We start from the raw sequence: 21,187 nt of genomic DNA, 5'->3' as shown, positions 1-21,187 counted from the left end.
GTATGGCAAGTCCAGGCCCACCACCATGTTTGTTCCCGAAATCGTCATCATCCACAAAATGTTCAAGCGCTTCCAGAATCTCATGCGACCTGGTGCGTTATTGGTAGAACGCTTCCCGAAAATCAGATACCTCCCGGGATACACAATCGAGTTGGAGAAATGGAAAAGGGAAGAGAGTGAGCTCTCAATCGCGTTTCGAAAGAATGGGTCGGTTTTCGAATATCTCTTCTAAGTACCCACCTGACCAGTTCTTCATAGGCGACCGGCGAAGCTGGACTTTCATTTTCTCGGTACCTTCTCGAGAATCAGTCTTCGTACAAGCTTTCGGACGAAGAAATGGCATATCTCGCCGGTTCGCTCTTTGGCGCCAGTGATTATGGTTGTCGTCATCTGCTGCATGCTATCCAAAGGCGCAGGAGAAAGTGCAAGAGGAACTGGACACCATCATTGGTCGTGACAGGGGTAGGTTAGCATGTGAGCTCATGAAACTCAGCCCCGTTATCGTAGCTCCCACGTTGGACGACTACGGTTCCCTTCCGCAGATTGAGGCGTTCAAGTTCATGCCGGAGTGTCTTCGCTGGAGGCCGGTGACAACTCTTGTATTCGCCCACCGTGCCTTGACCGACATCCCGCACGTACGTTTTCAATAGTTTGGCGTGATTTCTGAATTGATTTGCTGGTTAAGTAGAGAGACATTTGCATACTAGAAGGCGCTATTGTCTTTGGCAACCACTGGTGCCGACTAATGTGCATTCTATGTAGGCGAAATCTGTGCGCTGATCATGCTTTGACAGGGCTATCTCGCGCGACCCAAACGTCTACCCCAACCCTGACAAGTTTGATCCTGAGAGATGGCTCGACGGCGATGGCAAAATCCGGGAGGACCTCAAGTTCCCTTCATAACCTGGGGCTCCTCTTGTGGTTGTTCGAGATCACGCAGGACCCAGAAACCTCATTGACCAATCGGGCCTTGTGGATAGCGTGATGGCGCACCCCAAACGATTCTGAGTGCTGCGCACTTCCAGCCACGGAAGGCACCGTTATGGCCAAGTATGGAGAGGGGTTGTAGATGAGCATGTAGTAATGTATGTATATATGAGCTTGGGATATGGTAATATTTTCGTACTAGGGCTGGTATTTGGCCTACGGCGTAAATGATACATTCGTCTGAAATAGACGTGACAACTGATCTGGAAGTCGAATGTAGAATGGCCGTGTCAAGGCTCGTTGGTGCCGCGTCACATGCGCGTCACGCCGCGTCACGACCGCGGCAGGCGCGCGTCAAAATAGCTACGCCCGACCAAGTCCGAAGGCCCGATAGAGTCAAGTCCTGACGTGGACGTCACACTGATGTTGCTATTTGTATCTACAAAAACCTTTTTCCCGCCGGTTTCCTGATGTACTACTAGCTTATCACCAGGGTGGTCATTGGCACTCAGGCCTCAGGCCGCGTTCCTATACTATAGGAAGGCCACAATACGTGACTCGCACAGGTCCGATTTATCAACGCAGGTCTTCAATCCGTGTTTGTATAAGTACTGATAAGTCAGTGTAATGATGCACTCTAATCTCACTGTACCTGTCGGTCATCACAGCACGTCACCATCTCTCTGTTCGAGTACTTAGATTGCAAAGTAACGGGGTGTCTGAGTCGTAACTACCAGCAAGCCGGACCATGTCAATGGCGCTTATCATTGCATGCACCCTTATCATTATCTTAGCCAGCGTCTGGATAGTGCAACAACGATATCAGGCCGCAAGGCGGTTGCCATTACCCCCTGGACCGCCTGGACGTTGGCTATTAGGAAATGCGATGCCAGAGTCACAGTAAGTCATTGTCAAGGGACACCGACATGATCCCTATCTAACCCCTCACGCAGTGCGCCGTTTCAATTCGCGAGATGGACAGAACAATACGGACCTGTGTTCTCCTTCAAACAAGGCCATAGGATTTTCGTGGTTATAGGACGTCATCAGGTCAGCATAAAACAATTCATTGTCTATCCAGGCATGGAGTAGATCACGTCATAGGCTGCAATGGATATCATGGAAAAAGAGGGAGCAAATCTTGCCGACCGCCCGCGTTCTATTGCAGTGCATGAGACGTTGTCTGGCGGGTTGGGAGTGTTGCTTGAGGGCTCTGGTGAGAGATTTCGCCGGCTGCGCAGGTACACATCTTGTCTCTACCACGTGCGATCAGCGAGACTGAATGTAAAGCAGGGTCTTGCATGCAGGCTTGCAACCCAAGGTTGCGGAGACCTACGAGCCCATCCAGACTAGGCATGGGAAGAATCTGGTTCTGGATATCTTAAATGATCCAAAGAACCACCAAGGTCATGCCATGCGGTACGAACACTTGCTCTTGCTTGCGCGCTACAGGTGGTAATCCGATCATCTTAGTTATTCAGCTTCGCTGGTCATGTCCTTCACCTATGGAAAAATTACTCCGACCTCATATACGGATCGTGAAATCGTTGCCATCAATAAGGCTCTTGCGCGTTTTGGTCAAGCTATGAAGCCGGGAGCATACCTTGTGGATACGTATCCAATACTGCGTTTCGTCCCTGGCTACCTGAGTCAGCTGAAGGCATGGCACAAAGAAGAACTTGCTCTCTGTAACAGGCACTTTGACACAGTGCGAATGCAGATGGTTCGTGATTTTGTTGTGATGATAGATATGCTCGCTCACCACTGTGAAGTGCGAGGGGACTGCAAGGCCATCCTTTGCGAGGTTCATGTTAGAGCACCAGAAACAGTACCAGCTCGAAGATCAGGAACTGGGATACCTTGCAGGAGTGATATTTGGGGCCGCTTCTGATACGGTAAGTTTTTACATTGCATCGTATCTTCACTCGACAACTGTTGTAGACTGCGTCCGCAATCACAATGATGATGATGGCTGCTGCCACTCATACAGATGCGCAGACTCGCGTACAAGAAGAACTCGATAATATCGTGGGGCGTACGCGGCGTAGGTTATGCCTTTCTTTATTCGTCCACTCACTGAGATAGCCCCTGATTAGTGCCGACATTTGATGATCAGGAAATGCTACCACAGGTTACTGCGTTCATGCTCGAGAGTCTCAGGTGGAGACCTGTCACTCTTGGAGGTACGTCTTATTTGAGTTGTGATGACGCGATAATGAACGACCACTGCAGGCTTTCCGCATCGCGCGATTAAGGACATCGTTTGGAACAACTACCTCATTCCTGCAGGCGCGACTGTGATTGGGAACCATTGGTCAGTAGGCAATCATTTTCGTCCTCTGACCTTTGTGTCTGATGCTCGTGTTTCAGGGCTATCGCAAACGACCCTGAAGTCTTCCCGGAACCACACAGGTTTAATCCTCAGCGTTGGATTGACGATGCAGGTCGTGTGCGCAGTGATCTCCGGTTTTTCACTTTTGGCTTTGGCCGTCGGTGAGTGGCATCGTTCATCTCTCGACCCGTTCTCATTCCTTACTTGAAAATGTCAGAGTATGTCCTGGTCAACATGTCGCGAATCGGTCGGTCTTTATCACCACAGCTCTCATTCTGTGGGCTTTCCGCCTTTCGGAGAATCCTGCAGCGGAGATTGACACGCTTGCATTCTCGGACGCTGCAACCATACATGCTGCTCCGTTTGAGCCATGTTTTGCCAAGAGGATCGATGAGAATGTGGTCAGGGAACTATGCGCACTGGGCAAATAAAACACGTTTATTCTAGAAACTTGAATCTTTGTACAAAGGAGTTCGTCTTGCATTTTGGATTTTTTCGTTGTCTGTCCAACTCAAATCTCTCGTTACACCTAACTTCATATATCTTCCAACAGGCACGATTATAATAATGAACTTGATCCCCTTGGTGTTCCCACATGAAGTATCTCTCGATACACTGCGATAGTCTCCGAGTTCGTAGCTGATCATGAACCATTTACACACAGCCCCCGGACAAAATGAAGTACGGTACTGAAGTCCTATCCTTTTATCATTCAATCGTTTCGCTACCCTGCATGCGCTTTCTTTTTCTAGCTGGCCAAAACGAAGAACAGGCTCAAAGTTGACACGGGTCTCGTTGTGTACTTCCCAGTGCTTCCGGTCACGGTAGTCTTCAAAGTGACAGCCCCATCAGCTATAATTTTTCTTTGAGGTACCTGCGTTGAAGCACCTTAAGCTATGTGACATCTCTCGCTCAATTCTTACTCGGCACTCCAAAGGTGAATTCGATTCAGACAACCTGATCTTCCAGAACATGCCTGTCCTTCAACCCTTTAACTTTTCTTCTACGATCCTCCGCCAACATCTGGTTTACGTATTTTCACTCCTTGAATATTTTAGTCCACCACCTTTTTTCTCCGACCTCTTCCGGCCAGACAACAATCCTTTCAAAAAATTGCATGGTGCTCTTTTATGGCTTACCGTATGCTACAGAAATGCTTGCAGCTTCGACGTCTCGCTCTCATCGACCCAGGGGAGTGTTTCCTCGATGTACTTAATATGTATTTCGACGATGCAAAAATCAGCAGCCCTGCAAAGCTAGTGGGCTTGCGCAATCCAGCATGACGCGAGTAAGGGTGCGCATACAGTACTGATAATGAGCTGAAGGGGCTAGATGTTTCCATTCGAATCAATGACCGATCGAGAACGAAAAACGCGATGGAGTCGAGCTATGGCCGGTCATAATCATGATTGGAGAGTAAGGTGTGTAGCTGCTGCAGTACTTATTGATATTATTGAGGACCGCATTTACTGCAGAAGCTAAGTAACCTGATATCGGCGGTCTTGAACTTGCTTGTTTGTGCTTTGACGTGATTCCTAAAATCGATTCACTGGTTGAGCAGAAAGACATTTGTATATCAGAGGGCGCTATCGTCTTTGACAACCACTAGTACCTGACGGTGTGCAATCTAGGAAAAATGTGTGTTCTGATCACCCTTTGGCAGGGCTATCTCGTGCGACCCGTATATCTCAACCCTGACGAGAACATCCAGAAACTTTGAAAGTGGACACTCTAGGGCCAAAGTCTGGAGCAGACTCTGGGGCACTTAGTTTTTCCAATCAGAGTTTCGAATTCATATGGCTAACATACCACGTAGCAGCGGGATTACAGTCACCCCGTCAGCCACACCGACGACGAGCAGGCGGGTGTGCAGTGTTGGCAGGCAACGGCGGGAGGCGCGTGTTGCGGTGCAAAGTTGTGCCTTGTCATTTAAACTCAGCTGAACTTTGCCGGACTTACTGCATCTGCAAAACCACTGAAATGAACGCTTAACTTACGCGCGTTACGGACACTTACGAATGCTTACGACTTCACTAGCGAACTCATGCGATTGGTGGAATTTTATCATTGTCTTATCGATCCAAAAAGCATCTAATCAAGACCAAGATCATTGCGCCTGCAGTACTGTGTTTACAAATGATGCTACTACTGGAAAGAACAGTGACACAAGATCAATGCTAAAGAGTATACTCAGTGTCCAATGATTCATGCAACGCGTTATACATCTCCTTATCCGCATAACGGTTGAGATAAAAGTGGTCATAGTGCTCTTGAGACGTCGTTAAAGTCAAGGAACGGTCAACCTTTTCTCCGTACACCGGGACCAACTCCGCAGGGTGTGTTACCTCTGTTATGGGAATGACAAACCCGGTGCGGGTTTTGGGCTGCGTTTCAGGTGCATAGACCCTCTCGAGCTTCCACAATCGAGTGTCCTCTAGATCCTCGGGGGTTGTTACGATACGAAAAGGTTGGACATAGAGGAGGGGGTGCGACAAGAAGTCAGGAAGTTTTGCAGTTGAGCGCCGGGGTGGAGCCAGCTGGAATACAATGCGAACTTGAGCAACTGAAACTAGATAATAGATGTTGTCAGTACATGGACGATAGGTAGCATAAACCAACTTACAACCAGGGTTATTTGCGCCTTGATCCATGTCTAAGAAAATCGCATCACAATTTCCAGATGGAAATGCATCACTTGGCGGTTCGGCTTGGACAGCTTGGCTGGGCATGATGATTGATGGGCGAAATGTCGAATGTAGTTGGATACGAAACTTGGACCAAACCTTGATGGCACTAAACATCTGGAAGCACTCTTCGACATCATCTGTGTATCGCTGAATGTATTCTGTGACCTTGTGACGAAGGTCAGGGAGTCCATAGGTGTGCATCACATCAGGCCAGCTGAGATTTGAGCCATCAGGAGAGCGAGTGACGGTAAGCGCTGCGTTGGCACTATTGGAGAGGATGCCCTTGGTAAAATGATTGCGTATGGGCCTGGGGGCACTGAAATGATGTTGTTCGTCGGGGGCGACACGAGAAACCCATGCCATTGTCGGGTCCGTGGCGCATACTTCTTCATCTTCATCGACAACGGCATTAATGAGAGCTTGGTTGTGTTGGCGAAGGAGGAGATATAGATCGAACTGCCGCATCCGCTCTTCACGATCAAGGATGTGGACGATCTGCTCCCCGAAATCTTTCTGTTTGCTCGTTCTCGTGAACGGGCTTTTGCAATGTGTGATTAGAAGCCGTTCACTAACATCCGCAGTGAACTGAACAAGTCCACCGTTGTTCCTAATGGCCTCCGCGAAGCTCAGAAGGAGTTCGAGTTTTGGTATGTAGAAATCCTCCTTGACGTTGCTTTTCCCCCGACGTGCTTCAGCTTCCAGGATCGCCACCTTGCAATTGTGGAATTCGTTAAGTGACGCTTGCATTGCTTCGATGCTTGATTCCGTATGGATGGGGTTCTGTGCTTGATACATGAAGTCGATGAGAGCACGAATAGGTCGCACGAATTCAGGAGGAGCAGCGCCCGAAATCATGGCGACGATGGTGCGCTGGATATCACGATGCTCTCGTCCAGTCATCTGTGCCACATGTGAGATCCCAGAAGAGAAGTGACGCATGCCGATACGTTTGTGGTGGCTCTTGTAGCGTGCGTCGAGCTCGTCATTTCCAACCACTTCTTTACACCATTGCAACAGATGGTCGAAGAAAAATTTGTGCAGGGTGTGAAGGATTTCAGGGACAAGGAAAATAGAAACCTGGGTAAGTGGCCAGTCGCGCCAGAACGGAAGATGAACGCCTAGAAGGAGAAGCTCCTTTGACTTCTTCTGGAACCGGTCAAGATTCCATGGGTCAATTGACTGGCTGAGAATGTACAATAGCTCCAGAGTATGCTCTGCTGTGCGAGGATCGTGACGGTTGGCATCCCCGAATTGCTTGTGAGTGGCCAGTGTGATGGGGGAAGCGTTCTTTGACACAGAGGCGATCATCAACTGTTCTGGAAGGTCTGCGATCCAAGCGACAAGAGGGGTAAAGCAATATCGAAGTTCACCGAAGGGGTCAGGCATAAACTCGCCGACCTTTGCTGTGACTTTTAAGCCGGCAAAGACTAAGGTCCTGTTTGGACAGCGAATATTATAATTCAATTCAAAATTCGACCATCATGTGACACTGCACGTGATGTATTTGGTGACCTAGATTCCGCCGACTGTTCCGACTGATTCTGATTATTGATTAACTTAATACTACTGAATTAGATCTTGCACTGCAACCATCACCGCAACTAAGCATGGACCTCGAAGCACAAAGTGACTTGCGTCGGAAACACCTCATTCTTCTTGCGATAACAATCGCTATCGCTCAGATCACCTACTACTACAAGTTGCTACTTACATCCCGCGCTGAAAAAGTGCCATACCACACATCAATCTTAACAGGGAAGGCATGGGTGATTGAACTGATTACTGGTCACCCAGATCGTATCAAACATAATTTTGGCGTCCATCTTGAAGTCTTTGAGAGCTTGGTGCAGACTCTTCACAAGCATGGATTTGTTCAGTCGCGCAATGGCATCTCGGTCGACGAGCAACTTGGTATCTTTCTTTACACATGTGTGACTGGACTTTCATCTCGCCTCGTTGGGGAGAGGTTTCAACACTCTCCAGACACCATAACAAGGTAGTACATTCACATCTATTGATCTAATTCATTTAATATGACCATGTTCTAGATATTTCAAGCGGATGCTCTTTTTCTTTTCATCCCATCCGTTCTACACATCGCAAGTTAAGTTTCCTAACGAAAATACACCAATCTCCGCAATGATACATGACAACCCGTCATTCCGGTTCTTTGATCGATGCATCGGTGCCATAGATGGCACCCACATCCGTGCATTCGCATCACTCGACGACCATGTCGTCCTGCGCAACCGAAAGGGATTCTTGTCCCAGAACTGTCTGTTCATCTGCGATTTCCAGTTTCGCTTTACATATTCTCTCTGTGGCTGGGATGGCTCAGTCGCTGACGCATCACTCTGGAATGACGCACGCAAAACCGACTTATACATGCCTGCAGGGAAATATCTTCTCGCAGATGCCGGTTTTGGCACTTGTGACGCACTACTGATCCCTTATCGAGGCGTGCGCTATCATCTGAAGGAGTGGCGTCAGGCGAACCTTGCGTGAGTTTTCTCTGAGTCTCCTTAGTACTTAGTGTGATTAAATTATATGTACAGGCCCAGAGATCCTAAAGAGCTATTCAATCTACGACATGCTTCGCTACGCAACGTTATTGAACGTATTTTCGGAGTCCTGAAGCGTCAGTGGCGGATTTTACAGGTTGCGCCAGAATACAGCATGGAGATTCAAGCACGGATCCCAGCAGCGCTTTGCGCTATCCACAACTTCATTCGCCAGCACGATCCCGACTTCTTCGACCCCGAGGAGGATTATGATCTCGCGGAGAATGATGATACTCATGGTGCGGTATTGGGCACACTTTCAGAAGGACAGCCAGATGCTGGGGAGAGAAGGGAGGCAGACAACCGTCGAGATGGAATCGCTGCAGCGATGTGGACCGATTATCTTGCGGAGCGCGCACGTCGGGGGCTGCTGTAACTGTAGAATAGCCTGCTATACAGTTTTCATAGGGATCGAAGTTCAAAGTACTAGTACGTAGTACACAACAGTCTATCATGTAATTTGGTAAACGACAATGAATGTATCATGCATATCCACACAGCTGGCGCCGCTTCTGCTCCAACCAGGCACGTCTTGTCTGCTCATTTAATGAGCAGAAAAGGACCGCCTGGCTCTCATGATCCGCTAAATAGTTAGCGATAGCCAGCTGCTCTTCAACACTTTCAAAAAGATCGCTGTTAGCATATTGGTTGAGGAGGGCGATAGCCTGCACGAGCCTGGCCATTGAAACTTGCTGGGGTGGTGATGGTAACTGCTGGGGGGCTGACAGCCCCATGTTCTTCTGCATCTCACGAACTACAGTGACAAGATCCTTCATACTTTCCGCGCCTTCCTGCTGAACTTTCAGTGTTGCAGATGGAGGACGACTCCGTTTCGAGTGACTGGAGCCTGCAGCGCTTTCAGGAGAGAGTGCGCTATATTTGCGCTTTGCTCCACTAGTATCGCTGACACTTGTCCATGCTCCCACTGAGGAGCCAGCAGAGTGAGAAAGATAGGTGGATGGGACAGATGGTGAGATGGATTCCGGATCCATACCCTGACTTGAATTTGCACTGGCCAGTAAGCCTGTGTCTGGAGTGCGCATGGTGGTGAAATTACGGTTAGGGGTCTGGGGGACGATAAAGCCAGTGGTAGTAGATGTGGTGGGACTTGGTGTGGGATTCAAGTTGAGGGCGGCACTAGTACTGGTGGAATGGGGTCGGAAGACGTATTTGCCTTTCCCCTGACTAGAAACCAGCTGCTCCATAAGGGCGAGGTGGGAGAATCCTTTGTTCCTGAAGGGCTTTGCGGTGGGATGGTGCTGCCAAAAGAGATGACATTGAGTACATGTATTAGAGCTCCTTTGTACGATACTCACCTTGATGTATCTGACCCAGACGTCATCATCTTTCAATGCAATACCTGCCCCATTTTCATCACTCCATGTGAATCCCGATGTATTCTTGATATCAACTACAGCATTATACAATGTTTTCAACTAGAAAGATATTGCACTGATGTTAGTGCCAGCGCCGATAAGAAATTTGAGTTCTTTTATGTAAACATACCGATGTCCATTTGTTCTTGCACACTGTCCCAGTCTTTACTGCACCCCTTTGATCAGGGAATTTCTTCTTCAGATCTTCTGCTGCTGCATTGAAAGCAGGTGCCTTGAAGCCACCATCACCTGAGGAAGAAAGAGCGCCCAGAAGAGACTCAAGCAATGCTGTTTCCTCCTCCTTTGTCCAGATCGCAGCAGCCTTGCGGGATGTGCCAGTCCCCTCAGCTTTCTTATCAGCAGGACCTTGAGACCAAAGGGAGCGTGTAGAACCAGTACCAGACTTATCAGACATTGTGATGGAATTAGTGTGCCACTCGACACGGTGAACCCGAGGTTCACAGCTGGCTTACGTGTAGTGTCACATGATGGTCGAATTTTGAATTGAATTATAATATTCGCTGTCCAAACAGGACCTAAGTCGACACACTTGTGCCAGACACGCGACTTCAGAATCGTATGATAATCGGGATGTGTTTCAAACTTTGGGATTGGCATATACGCCACACATCGCCAAGCGTGGGATGTAGCCTTCATACGAATGTCAGAGTCGATGTTGCCGATAGTGAGGAAAAGAGGGTGCATTTCCAGACCGCCCGTCTGTCTTGTGACTGGTGTTTTGTCTGATGCAGCTATTATGGGCACGATAGTCGCCCCTTCAGGCAGCTGATCCTGGAATAGTCGATAGTTAAGAATGTGACGATACAGAAAAAAAGCACATACTTGTGTCGAGAATGCTCGATTTGCTGTGAACCACTCTCCATATTCTCGCTGCGCACCCTCCCAGACATGCAGAGGGTCAAAAGACATATTTTGAGCAAAAATAGGGTTTCCAAAGAGGCTCTTCACGACTTCAAGGCCATCACGCCATATTAGATGAATGGGAGCGGCAGTGGTGTACCCCTGGACTTCAAACTGTGTGGTCTGCCATTTCGGCCCGGGAGGTAAAAGGTCCATCCAGGACAATAGTTCTCGAGCACTCGAGAATGCGGGCTTATCTTTCACATCGAACTGATAATGTAGAGTTAGCAAGTAGTATACGGACAGATCATGTAAAATACCCAAGACAGTTTGAGAAAACGATCAATCTCTGTCTGTGTCATGGTCTCAACTAAAAATTTACCGAGTGACCACTCTCCACGATCGCGAAAGGGCCAGTACATATTTTTCACCCGTTTTGGCTCATGTTCATCGTTCTGAATTTGCTGAAATATGTTCTGTCCTTCTCCGTAGACATAGCCCGATAATGGATGGTATTGAGCGGTCCGATTAAATTCATCATCCATGGTCTCATCGACTCCAGACTGCCCATCGTGATGTCTGCGGGTTCCACGTAATGCAGGAGGCTTGGCCATGTGTCCTTCAGATCCTGACGGCCAGCATGTCTCAGTTGGGTGGTTTAGGTGAGAAAGCAAGTCATGAATGGATGGAAAATGTTGTCGGCAGTCTGAGTTAGGGCAGGTCACGGCAGGATCTCTTGCATTATCAGAAATGATCTGCTGAGGCCAAGGAATATCGTCCGCTGGAACATCGTTCATTGTGGTACAAGCGTTCCAGATCCGCGTTGATTGCATTGAATTCCTCCAAGTCTTTTAAACTCCGATACTTCCCGCTTTTGACTGCTGACAGTCGGTACACATATCATGATATCTACTCACCGACGCCATACATCTCCCCCCCAGAGTTCATCTCCCCCCCAGAGTTCATCTCCCCCCCAGAGCTCATCTCCTCCATCAAGCGACAGACCACTTACCCCGCCCAACGATTTAAACGATTGTTTTGTGAGCCCTCGCATCATTCAGGATTATACTCCATCTCTTCCAGCCCATGGCGTTGTCCGCCGCCTCTCTCAGTATACAACCCGTGCAAAATCGAAATTTACTCCTTATGCACGCCCTGCTGGGCCAAGTGCACCAGAACTGCGCTGGACAAGGAGGTCAATACTCAGGAATGATCACGCTGATATATCATTAACTGATGCAAAGGCGGTATGTTCAATGCTTATCTATCTTATGGTGTGGCATTTAATAAGAATGAACAGGCTGCTGCTATTTTTCGACGTGGGTTGCAGAGCATGGATGAGGAGACTATCACACAAGCTGTTTCTGCAAAGCAAGCGACTCGTGAAAAGTCACGCTTGCGTCTCCTTATGACTGCGTGGGAGATAGAGGAGACTGAGCATCATAAAAGACTTCTTGACCTACTTCAGCAGAAGAATGCTCGGGAATACGTTGCAGCGTCCAATGAAGCTCGCCTGTTCGAAAGGTTCATGACCCACCGTCACGCAAACCAGCTTGAAGATGACTTTGACTTTGGTGTTGGAACTTACGAGGAGGAGCTACAAGCATTCAGTGTTTCAGAGGAGCAATTAAATCAACTCGAGGCCTTCGCAGTCGATCACAACTTCCATGACCCCAACCAGCTGATCACCAAGGATAAATATTCCATGGACCCCTTCGTCAATGGCGCTGAATCAGATGATGACGACGAAGACTGGGACGAGCCCAGATCAGAAGTTAGTTCCGACGGATCGGGCGTCAAAGGTGAAGGGTTTGCCTTGGAAGCGAGTTTTTGAGGTAACCCCCTCATTTTTCTACTAATATTTAAGCGCTTACATTTATTTCTACAGTGATCAAGTATATATCGATACCATGTTCTTAACCGATCTGCATGTAGCTTGGGGTCCCGCTGTTTGCCCTTCTATTTCCCGACAATTCAGTGTACTGCATACGACATGTCTGTGTCTCGTGTTTCGACAACGTGTAGACGGTGTTTCCCTTCTTGTATCAAATTGTGTAGCGCTTGACTGATCACACCTGTTATAATTACATGTTCACCATGAGTGTTCAGACTGAATTCTAGCTTCCACCCTCGATTTGCTGCCTCAATGAAACATGTGTCTGATTTGTCGACGGCCAGTGCCGCTATAAGTTTAGTTCTGTTCCCCTTTGCCTTCAGCTTTTCCAGCTCTCTCTAAGTATGCCTCCCAAGAAGGCATCGAAGGGAAAGCGGAAGTCAAAGGTGCGATATCAATTATTTATCATTGCATCGCTACAAACTAACAAATTTCTAGCAATTACCGAAATACCCGGAGTCCACAGGGAAGAACCCATGTGGAAATACTGCTAGCGCTCAGATTGGACTGGCCATGGAGCGTCCGGTAGCACCATCCAGACTGGCTATGCAGCCACCAGCCGCGCCCCCCCCACAACCAAGGCCGGTGCCATATGTACGATCCCTGCAGCAGGGGCTACCATATATGTACGATACGACGGTTGGTCCATCGATGGCATCATATGCACGGTCCCCACAGCAGCGCCCCCCGCAGATGAACCTTCCTAGCTGGGACATGAGGGGCGGCCCACCGATGACGGCCCATCCTCAGTTCGTGCAGCAGTGGCTCCCACAGATGTCAGACCTCCCTAGCCGGGACATGATGGCAGGCCCATCGACCATAACACCTACGCAATTCCTGCCACGGATGGCCCCGCAGATACCTCCCTCTAACCAGCAATCGATAGCTGGCCCATCAACCGTACCACCTACTCGATTTCAGCAGCAGATACCCACACAGTCCACTACCCGTGTGCAGACTCCCATGCTCAATGTGGAAGGAGTCCACCAGGCTGTCGAGAGCTACAGGTCAGGCCTGAGGATGCGGCCAGGCCACAGTGACGCATTGGTACGTGTCCCTTCAGTACGTGCAGTGAGTCGAGCAGCACCATATGAAGCCTATCGCCTCGTCATGGCATATGCGAAGCCAAGACCAGGTGAACTGATACGGGGCGAGGAATTTTCAACTGGCGTGATTCGGGTATGTCTTCTGTATAGTAATCAACGTTGATTAATCTAAATATTAGGTTGTACCTGGATCCTCGAGAGCCATTCGCAAGCCCGTCCACCTGCGCCTCCCTCCTGTAGAACCCGCAGGCACGGGTCACATAGCCCAACCAGGCTTGGGTTACCCTGCCATTAGTGGTCAACCTCTTGCATCCAACAGTACCCAACCACCTCCACCGTCATCAGTCACCACCTCGCGCATTGTCGACAGCGCTCGCAATGTATTCAAGAGGGATTTTCTCAACAACTTGATGGTGGCAAGCAACGATTTAAAGGACATGGCGCAGCGCGCATTCAATAAGGGAGTGGAGACGCATTCATCATCATCGACAATGGACTCCGTCAACGCATGGGTAGTTGAAAGCCAAAAGACCGAGCTGAAGAAGCTCAAAACCATTCCGAACACCATCCGAAGTATCTTCAAAGATGTAGGTCGATCCGCAGTTGATCTTGCGCTCCCTATCAGTGAGCGGGGCAAAGAGTTGGTGCACCAGAAGATTTACATTGATAGCCTCTGCATTGGCTTCGCTTACCTCGACGATCCAGACACTGTAAGTCCCATTCAAAGTTTCAGATATAACTGTTTCCAAAGTCTGACTTGGACTTCGTAGAATGCAGCGTTTGGAAACCCTGCCCTCTTCCGCATAATCAGCCGCGTATTGCACGAGAAGAGGTTGTCCCGCTGGATTGACCCAAACAAGCGGGATCTCAACAATATCATTGCATTCTCTGGCACAATCTTAGTTTGGGCACTGCAGGAGCATGCTAACGGCTTGAACGGCAAATCAGAATTTGTCGTCGAGGACAATAGGGCAACATTCGATTCAATCGTCCAACGTTTGGACAGCCTGTCGCCGTCGCAGAGGGCAGCTGTAGATAAGCTCGTTGATGATATTTTTGCCGAGATGCAGTAAAGTATTATTCTGAATTTCTGATCCATGAATCATAGTGTTGTTCGTCGGGTGTTCGAGTAGACTAGGCTTTAATGTTTGTTTGCTAATCGTTTATACATTGTTGCGATATCTGATTGATACTATCGCGTGAACAATCTTATTGATGGCGTAAGTATGTGACTGCATCTGCAGCGGACTTGCCATTTTAGAGTATTCCCTGAGCCTCTCGTCAGTGTACGATAGAGGTTACTGGCCTAGTCAAAACGGGGAGTGCAGTTTGGATCAAACTGGCGCGCTTAGCTTTGTAGATGTGCATCAATGAGCCCGACCCTGACTCGGGCTTTGACGGCCGTGATGCGGCCAGGGGTATGTAATGGGCATTGACTCGAAGGATTCCGAGGACTGCAAGATCTATACATTTTATTTTCAAAAGAATATCACCGCAACAATAAAATCAAATGGTCATGTTCACAATGAATGAATCTCCTATAAAAACTCAGACTCTGGTCAATAACTCAAACACACCTTTTGTTGTTTAATTTTCAGGGTGCACTCGTCGAGTCTAAAGATTTCCCGAACCTCTGTTCAGCATTATATAAATCAAGTTGAGCAGCCAGGCAGTGATTTCTTGTATGTATGATATGTACAAAGAAGAGTCGAGTCTATGCAAATTAGCAAAGACTTGAATGTTGCATGGACGAATTAGAGCCGAATGAAGGCTGGAATGCCCGTTAAATAAGAAAGGGTTGACCCTTGGATATCGTACTCACGGGATGCAGTGAGATGTATTGGCATGAAGGTTACCTATCTTGTTACTTCCTTGTTACTTCCTGCTTCCTGGTACTATACAGTGATTCACCGTCGAACACTCAGCCACGCTTACCTAACAACTCCGTATAGTATTAGTAGCGGTCTTCTTGTGTTTGTTTATCCTCAGCGTTTGTTCTACTCTCGCTGAGGTATGTCATTTGTCTCGTAGCTCGTTAACACTCGTACTTACTAGAGCTTAGTCTGACTTGCTCTAGGTATTCAATATAGCGTTTGTTCTACTCTCGCTGAGTCTGACTTGCTCTAGCCATTAGGTTATGAGCCCTGAGCTCTAGAAGCTCAGTAATTCAGATTAGAACAAGATTAGATTCACGTTGAGGACGCTCAACAACCGACTCATTGCAAATACCGCTATCACGTCATTTACGTCGCACCAGAACCCTCTTCGAGATCAACCATGGGGAAATTTGATCATATTAACGAGCTTCTGGGCGCTGACTCTTACCCGAGCTGGAGACGGGCCGTCAGGCTCGCGTTAGCAGGCGAAGGCCTATGGAACCACTGCAGTAGCGGTGCGGATCCTGGCAACATAGCCGAATACGTGAGCACTATGCCTAAGCCTGCAACAGCAGGACAGCCTACGGCAGATGAATTAAAATTAATGAAAGAATGGATCAAGGAAGACGCACAAACAAAGGCGATCATAGGTCGTAAGCTCTCTCCGATCGTCCAGAACATCCTTGATGAAGGGCTTTCCGCTCGAGAGCAATGGGAGATGCTCGCGAAAAGATTCGCGCGTCTTGATGTCACCTCGCAGTATGAATTGCGTTCGCAGCTTTTCACCGAGAAACTCAAAGACGCAGAAGATGCCGCACGGTACCTTGGTGTCTTCGAACATGGTCGTCGTCGCTTCGCAGAAATGCGGATCACATTTACCGACGAAGAAGCCATCTTCATGCTGTTGAACGGCCTTCCTGACACTCCTCAGTGGGTCGTTTTCCGGAGCCTTACCATTGGTCTATACAGTTCCGCCAACATCACTGCACCATCTCCATCCACTGCATCCTCCTCGTCTTCACCCACCACGCTCGTCTCATTCGAACAAGTCGCTACATCCTTCACGGAGGAGGCGAATCGTCAACGAGCTCATTTGAAAATGGCTCGGCCAGGGTCCGAGTACACAAATATTGCCAACGCCTCTTCTAGCGGAAAGGCAACCAACCCCTCTACCGGCGTTCGGATTCACAGACATAACCCTAAGGGGGTGTCATGTGAGAATCCCGTTTGCGTAGGTCTCCCTCGTTCACTCACCCATGACCGCGAGCATTGTCTCCAGCCTGGGGGTGGCATGGAAGGAAAGGTGCCCTGGGCACAGAAGGCGAAAGCACCGAGGAGGGACGTCTCCGCATCAGCGAGTGAAGCACAACCTCCCAACACACCTGCACCAGTACATTCTCCTCCTGCCCCTACTGCTGCATTGGCTACAGAGTCTTCGCACCGTCAGAACCTCTCCTTTGCGGTCATCGAAGAGCTCGAACAGGACTACTCGCATCTTGCGCTTCGCTCCACAACCATGATCCTCGACTCTGGCACGACCTCCACTCTCATCATGAGCCGAGACGTCTTCTGGTCATATGCGCAAAACTCGTCCGTCAAGGTCAAGACCGCGAACCACGGATTCCTCTCCACCTCAGGCCGTGGGGACTGCGTTGCAGATTTAATTCTCAACGGAAACACGTATAGAATCAAACTCACCGATTGTCTCCACGCGCCCGGTGCTTACATCAATCTCCTGTCTGTCTCCCGCATGTTGAAGAAGGGTTGGTCGTGCAACTTCCGGCCGTATCCACCGCGTTGCGAGCTCTCTCACCAAGGGAAACCTTATGGCAAGATACCTGAAGTCGGGAACCTCTTCTCCGTGGACTTGCGTTTCGTTCGTCCTGACGAGGCCACCCTCCTTCGCCCTCCTGCAGAGATTGCAACATTTGCACGAGTTGCGCTAACCTGGGACCTATGGCATGCCAGGTTAGGGCACATTGGTGGGGAGGCTGTGAAGAGAGTGCCGCTCATCGCTACTGGCGTCCACGTTGACAAAGACGCACCTTTACGTCGTTGCGAGCCTTGCATCATCGCGAAACATCCGCGAAAACCTTTCTTCCCATCCGCAGAACCTCGCATGGCTCACCCCCTCGACATCATCCACTCAGATCTCTGCGGACCTTTCCCCGTCATCACACCTCACGGTAAACTCCACTTCGTCATCTTCCTCGATGATCACTCGCATCTTCTGAACCTCCAGCTCCTCGCAACGAAGGATCAGGCATTGGAGGCGTGGCACACGGTTAAGAACCGCTGGGAAAACCACCTCGAACGTAAGGTGAAGGTCTTCAGGTCCGATAACGGCGGCGAATTCGTCAATGCGGCATTCAGCAAGGCTCTCCAGGACGCTGGAATAGAGCGTCAATTGTCTGCACCCTATGCTCATCAGCAAAATGGGAAAGCTGAGCGTGTCATGCGTACCATTGAAGGACGCTTGTTTGCCCTACTGGAGACTGCTCGTCTTCCAGTTAATCTTTGGGGTGAGGCGGCACTTACAGTTTGTTACCTCTGGAACAGAAGTGAGTCTCGGGCGTTGCCGTCAGGAATCACGCCTTATGAAATCATCAATGGCAAACAACCAGACCTGTCACACCTTCGCATTTTCGGCTCACGCTGTTTCGCACGTATTCCCACAGAAGTCCAGTCCAAGTTGGGTCCTCATTCTCGTGAGGCCATCCTCATGGGTTACCCCGACGGTACTAAAGGCTATCGACTACGTGACAAGGTCTCTGGTGCGTTCTTTGTGGCTCGTGATGTTATTTTCGACGAGAATTTCCCATCTGTCACCCTCTCCGACTCTGACGGTTCCGACGACGACGATGCAGTCTCTCCACCTCCCACACCATCCATTGCACCACAACCTTCCATCGCCTCACAGTCATCGCTTCCTCCTGCGCCCATTACTCCACCAGCTCCTCGCAGATCAGTTCGCACACGCACTCAAACGGAGGGTGGTAGGGCATATGCAGATGCCATTGCCTCCACCAAAGCGCGCCTTGTCGAGCTTCGTGAAGCACGTGCAGCACGCTTTGTTCAGCCTGCACTCACTGAGGGGGTGACTGAGGAGGCACCTGAGGCACCTGTGGAGAAATTAGAGGAGATTGAGCCCAACGTTGACGTCTCAGAGGTACTTGCCAACTTGATGATAGAGGAACACGCACATCTCGCCATCAGAAGTGATCGCAAACGCGACCCGTTCAGCGCAGACTACAACATGAAGATCCCACCTGCATCTTACGAGGAAGCCGTCCTACGTTCAGACCGTGACGATTGGTTGGAGGCCATGCAGAAAGAGTTGGGTATCATGGATGAGATGAACGTCTACAGACTCACCACACTTCCACCAGGGCGACGTGCTATCGGCAATCGATGGGTGCTTGAATTTAAAGAGGACAAGAAGGGAGGGCCAGTGTCCAAGGCTCGTCTAGTCGCCCAAGGTTTCTCCCAGATCCCTGGTGTCGACTTTGGTGCCACCTTCGCTCCTGTTCTGAAAACTGCCTCTCTCCGCATCATTGCCGCGCTCGCCTGTAAAAACGGTTGGGATCTCGATACCTTCGACGCTACTCGTGCGTTTCTGTGGGGAGTGTTGAAAGAGGACATATACATGCGCCAGCCTAAGGGTTTTGAGCAAGGGGACTGGTGTGTCATGGTCTGGAAGATGTTGCGTACGATCTACGGACTTAAGCAGTCCGCGATGGAATGGTATGAGGAGGTACGAGCCATCATGGAGGAATTAGGCTTCACGCGTTGTGGTGTGGACTACGCCGTGTTCATATTTGACCGTATCGATGCCGCTGGAACTCGTACGTTTTGCATCATCGGTTGGCACGTTGACGATAGCCTAGGCACCTCGAATTCTCCTCGTTTCCTGGCATACGTCAAGGGGAAGATTAATGCACGGTTCGGCATCAAAGACCTTGGTCCGGTTGAACGATTCCTCGGCATCCAGTTCGAACGTGATCGTTCGTCTCGCGACCTTTGGATGCATCAATCCGAGTACATCACCTACCTTCTTGAGGAATATGGTATGCTTGAATGCAACCCCGTCCACCTTCCCCTCGATGCCAACTATCCCTTCGGTCGTCCCTTGGACGTTCATCCTGTCATTCCCAACCTCGCCAGCAGCTTTCGCAAACTCATCGGGGAGCTCCTCTATCTCGCAGTCTGCACGAGGCCTGACATCTCCTACTCTGTCAACACCCTCGCACAATTCAGCGCAAATCCCTCGGCTTCTCATTATGCAGCTGCAAAGCGTTTACTGCGCTACCTAGCCGGGACTATCAGCCTGTGTTTACATTATGGCGGAGAGCGTGCAGACGAGCCGTTGCACGGCTATTGCGATGCTGATTGGGCCAGCTCGCCAGAGGATCGCAAGTCCATCTCCGGTTATGCTTGGTTCTTTGCTGGGGGGATCATAGCTCACGTCTCGAAGAAGCAGGCCACCGTCGCGTTATCATCCACTGAGGCAGAATATATGGCCATCACGCACGTCATCCAAGAAGGATTATGGTTGAAGTCTCTCTTTGTCACGCTTCATCTCCCACTCACCATGCCCCTCGTCATTCATATGGACAACACTGGGGCAATCGCATTGTCGAAGGAGGCGCGCAACCACATCCGTTCGAAACACATCGATGTGTGATACCATTTCATTCGCGGCCACGTATCCCAGGGTACCTTCGTCCCCACTTGGCTGCCGTCCCATGCCAACATCGCCGACATTTTCACAAAAGCTCTCGCTCGTCCGCTCTTCTTGAAGCATCTCGTTGGTCTGTGTCTGGTGTCTCGGTGAGGGGGTGTATTGGCATGAAGGTTACCTATCTTGTTACTTCCTTGTTACTTCCTGCTTCCTGGTACTATACAGTGATTCACCGTCGAACACTCAGCCACGCTTACCTAACAACTCCGTATAGTATTAGTAGCGGTCTTCTTGTGTTTGTTTATCCTCAGCGTTTGTTCTACTCTCGCTGAGGTATGTCATTTGTCTCGTAGCTCGTTAACACTCGTACTTACTAGAGCTTAGTCTGACTTGCTCTAGGTATTCAATATAGCGTTTGTTCTACTCTCGCTGAGTCTGACTTGCTCTAGCCATTAAGATGCTTATTAAAATAACGACGGGGTGGTACCATAGGAAAATTTGGTCCCGGATCCTACAGGAAGAACCAATAGCGGGATAGAGATACGTGGGCTACCAAATTACGGCACACAGCTGAGCAGAGCCAGGTAAGCACGAGGCTGTAACAATTCAGCAGTGAGACAATGCCAATCCAGAATAAAATGAACAACAAGAACCTAGTGCAAAAGGAGGGAAGTGAGCATGAGTGGAACTAGTAACTGGCCTTGAATTTGGCAGTCAATTTGATCTAGTCTGCAGCGGAGAATGAGCACGGACAAAAATTAACAACTTACGGCGCTACATCAGTGGTGAATTGCGAGAAGGTACAAAAACACGGCGAATAGTGTGAATGGCGGGGAGCACAACCGGATGATATTATCATATTGGAATGCAAACGAACGACTGGATGCTGGAATTTGGCGGGCAGGTGGCGCAGGGCAAGCGCAGCAGGGTGGAAGCGCTAGTAGT

General features: G+C 49.4%; 6 protein-coding genes across 6 annotated transcripts; 4 read left to right on the top strand and 2 right to left on the bottom strand.

The window, feature by feature from the left end:
* Positions 1 to 25: 25 nt before the first annotated feature.
* On the top strand, positions 26 to 903 carry HD556DRAFT_1536733 (cytochrome P450; the record flags this gene model as incomplete). The annotated part of the gene is made up of 6 exons (XM_041309638.1): positions 26 to 207; positions 259 to 352; positions 411 to 462; positions 508 to 635; positions 689 to 747; positions 795 to 903. 6 exons carry the CDS (start codon positions 26 to 28, stop codon positions 901 to 903), a joined length of 624 nt encoding a protein of 207 aa, XP_041159309.1.
* A 793-nt stretch (positions 904 to 1,696) lies between these two features.
* HD556DRAFT_1293073 (cytochrome P450) lies at positions 1,697 to 4,120 on the top strand. Its single transcript, XM_041299400.1, has 12 exons — positions 1,697 to 1,825; positions 1,881 to 1,977; positions 2,032 to 2,168; positions 2,221 to 2,346; positions 2,401 to 2,650; positions 2,700 to 2,822; positions 2,869 to 2,971; positions 3,024 to 3,110; positions 3,160 to 3,241; positions 3,298 to 3,420; positions 3,477 to 3,940; positions 4,012 to 4,120. Exons 1-11 carry the CDS (start codon positions 1,809 to 1,811, stop codon positions 3,688 to 3,690), a joined length of 1,359 nt encoding a protein of 452 aa, XP_041159308.1. The 5' UTR covers positions 1,697 to 1,808; the 3' UTR covers positions 3,691 to 3,940; positions 4,012 to 4,120.
* A 1,316-nt stretch (positions 4,121 to 5,436) lies between these two features.
* Positions 5,437 to 7,332, bottom strand: HD556DRAFT_1444133 (uncharacterized protein; the record flags this gene model as incomplete). The annotated part of the gene is made up of 2 exons (XM_041306732.1): positions 5,437 to 5,828; positions 5,883 to 7,332. 2 exons carry the CDS (start codon positions 7,330 to 7,332, stop codon positions 5,437 to 5,439), a joined length of 1,842 nt encoding a protein of 613 aa, XP_041159307.1.
* A 3,088-nt stretch (positions 7,333 to 10,420) lies between these two features.
* HD556DRAFT_1193244 (uncharacterized protein) lies at positions 10,421 to 11,163 on the bottom strand (the record flags this gene model as incomplete). Its single annotated transcript, XM_041296228.1, has 3 exons — positions 10,421 to 10,675; positions 10,727 to 11,014; positions 11,065 to 11,163. Coding segments are annotated over 3 exons (642 nt in total), but the record flags the coding sequence as incomplete, so codon positions are not given.
* Positions 11,164 to 11,646: 483 nt separating this feature from the next.
* On the top strand, positions 11,647 to 12,578 carry HD556DRAFT_1444130 (uncharacterized protein; the record flags this gene model as incomplete). Its single annotated transcript, XM_041306731.1, has 2 exons — positions 11,647 to 11,991; positions 12,045 to 12,578. 2 exons carry the CDS (start codon positions 11,647 to 11,649, stop codon positions 12,576 to 12,578), a joined length of 879 nt encoding a protein of 292 aa, XP_041159305.1.
* Positions 12,579 to 12,982: 404 nt separating this feature from the next.
* HD556DRAFT_1444129 (uncharacterized protein) lies at positions 12,983 to 14,757 on the top strand (the record flags this gene model as incomplete). The annotated part of the gene is made up of 4 exons (XM_041306730.1): positions 12,983 to 13,024; positions 13,077 to 13,817; positions 13,864 to 14,394; positions 14,455 to 14,757. The coding sequence occupies 4 exons, from the start codon at positions 12,983 to 12,985 to the stop codon at positions 14,755 to 14,757; spliced, it is 1,617 nt and encodes a 538-aa protein (XP_041159304.1).
* Positions 14,758 to 21,187: the final 6,430 nt, after the last annotated feature.

Source organism: Suillus plorans (assembly GCF_016647745.1).
Source record: "Suillus plorans strain S12 chromosome Unknown HD556scaffold_34, whole genome shotgun sequence".
NCBI lineage: Eukaryota > Fungi > Basidiomycota > Agaricomycetes > Boletales > Suillaceae > Suillus > Suillus plorans.
This window is presented reverse-complemented; position numbering and strand designations above follow the sequence as displayed.

Bases quoted from the DNA above. Each gene is read 5' to 3' on its own strand.
- HD556DRAFT_1293073 (XM_041299400.1), top strand. The intron at 2,823-2,868 runs GTAAGTTTTTAC...CAACTGTTGTAG, and splicing joins TTGGGGCCGCTTCTGATACG to ACTGCGTCCGCAATCACAAT. The intron at 3,111-3,159 runs GTACGTCTTATT...CGACCACTGCAG, and splicing joins GAGACCTGTCACTCTTGGAG to GCTTTCCGCATCGCGCGATT.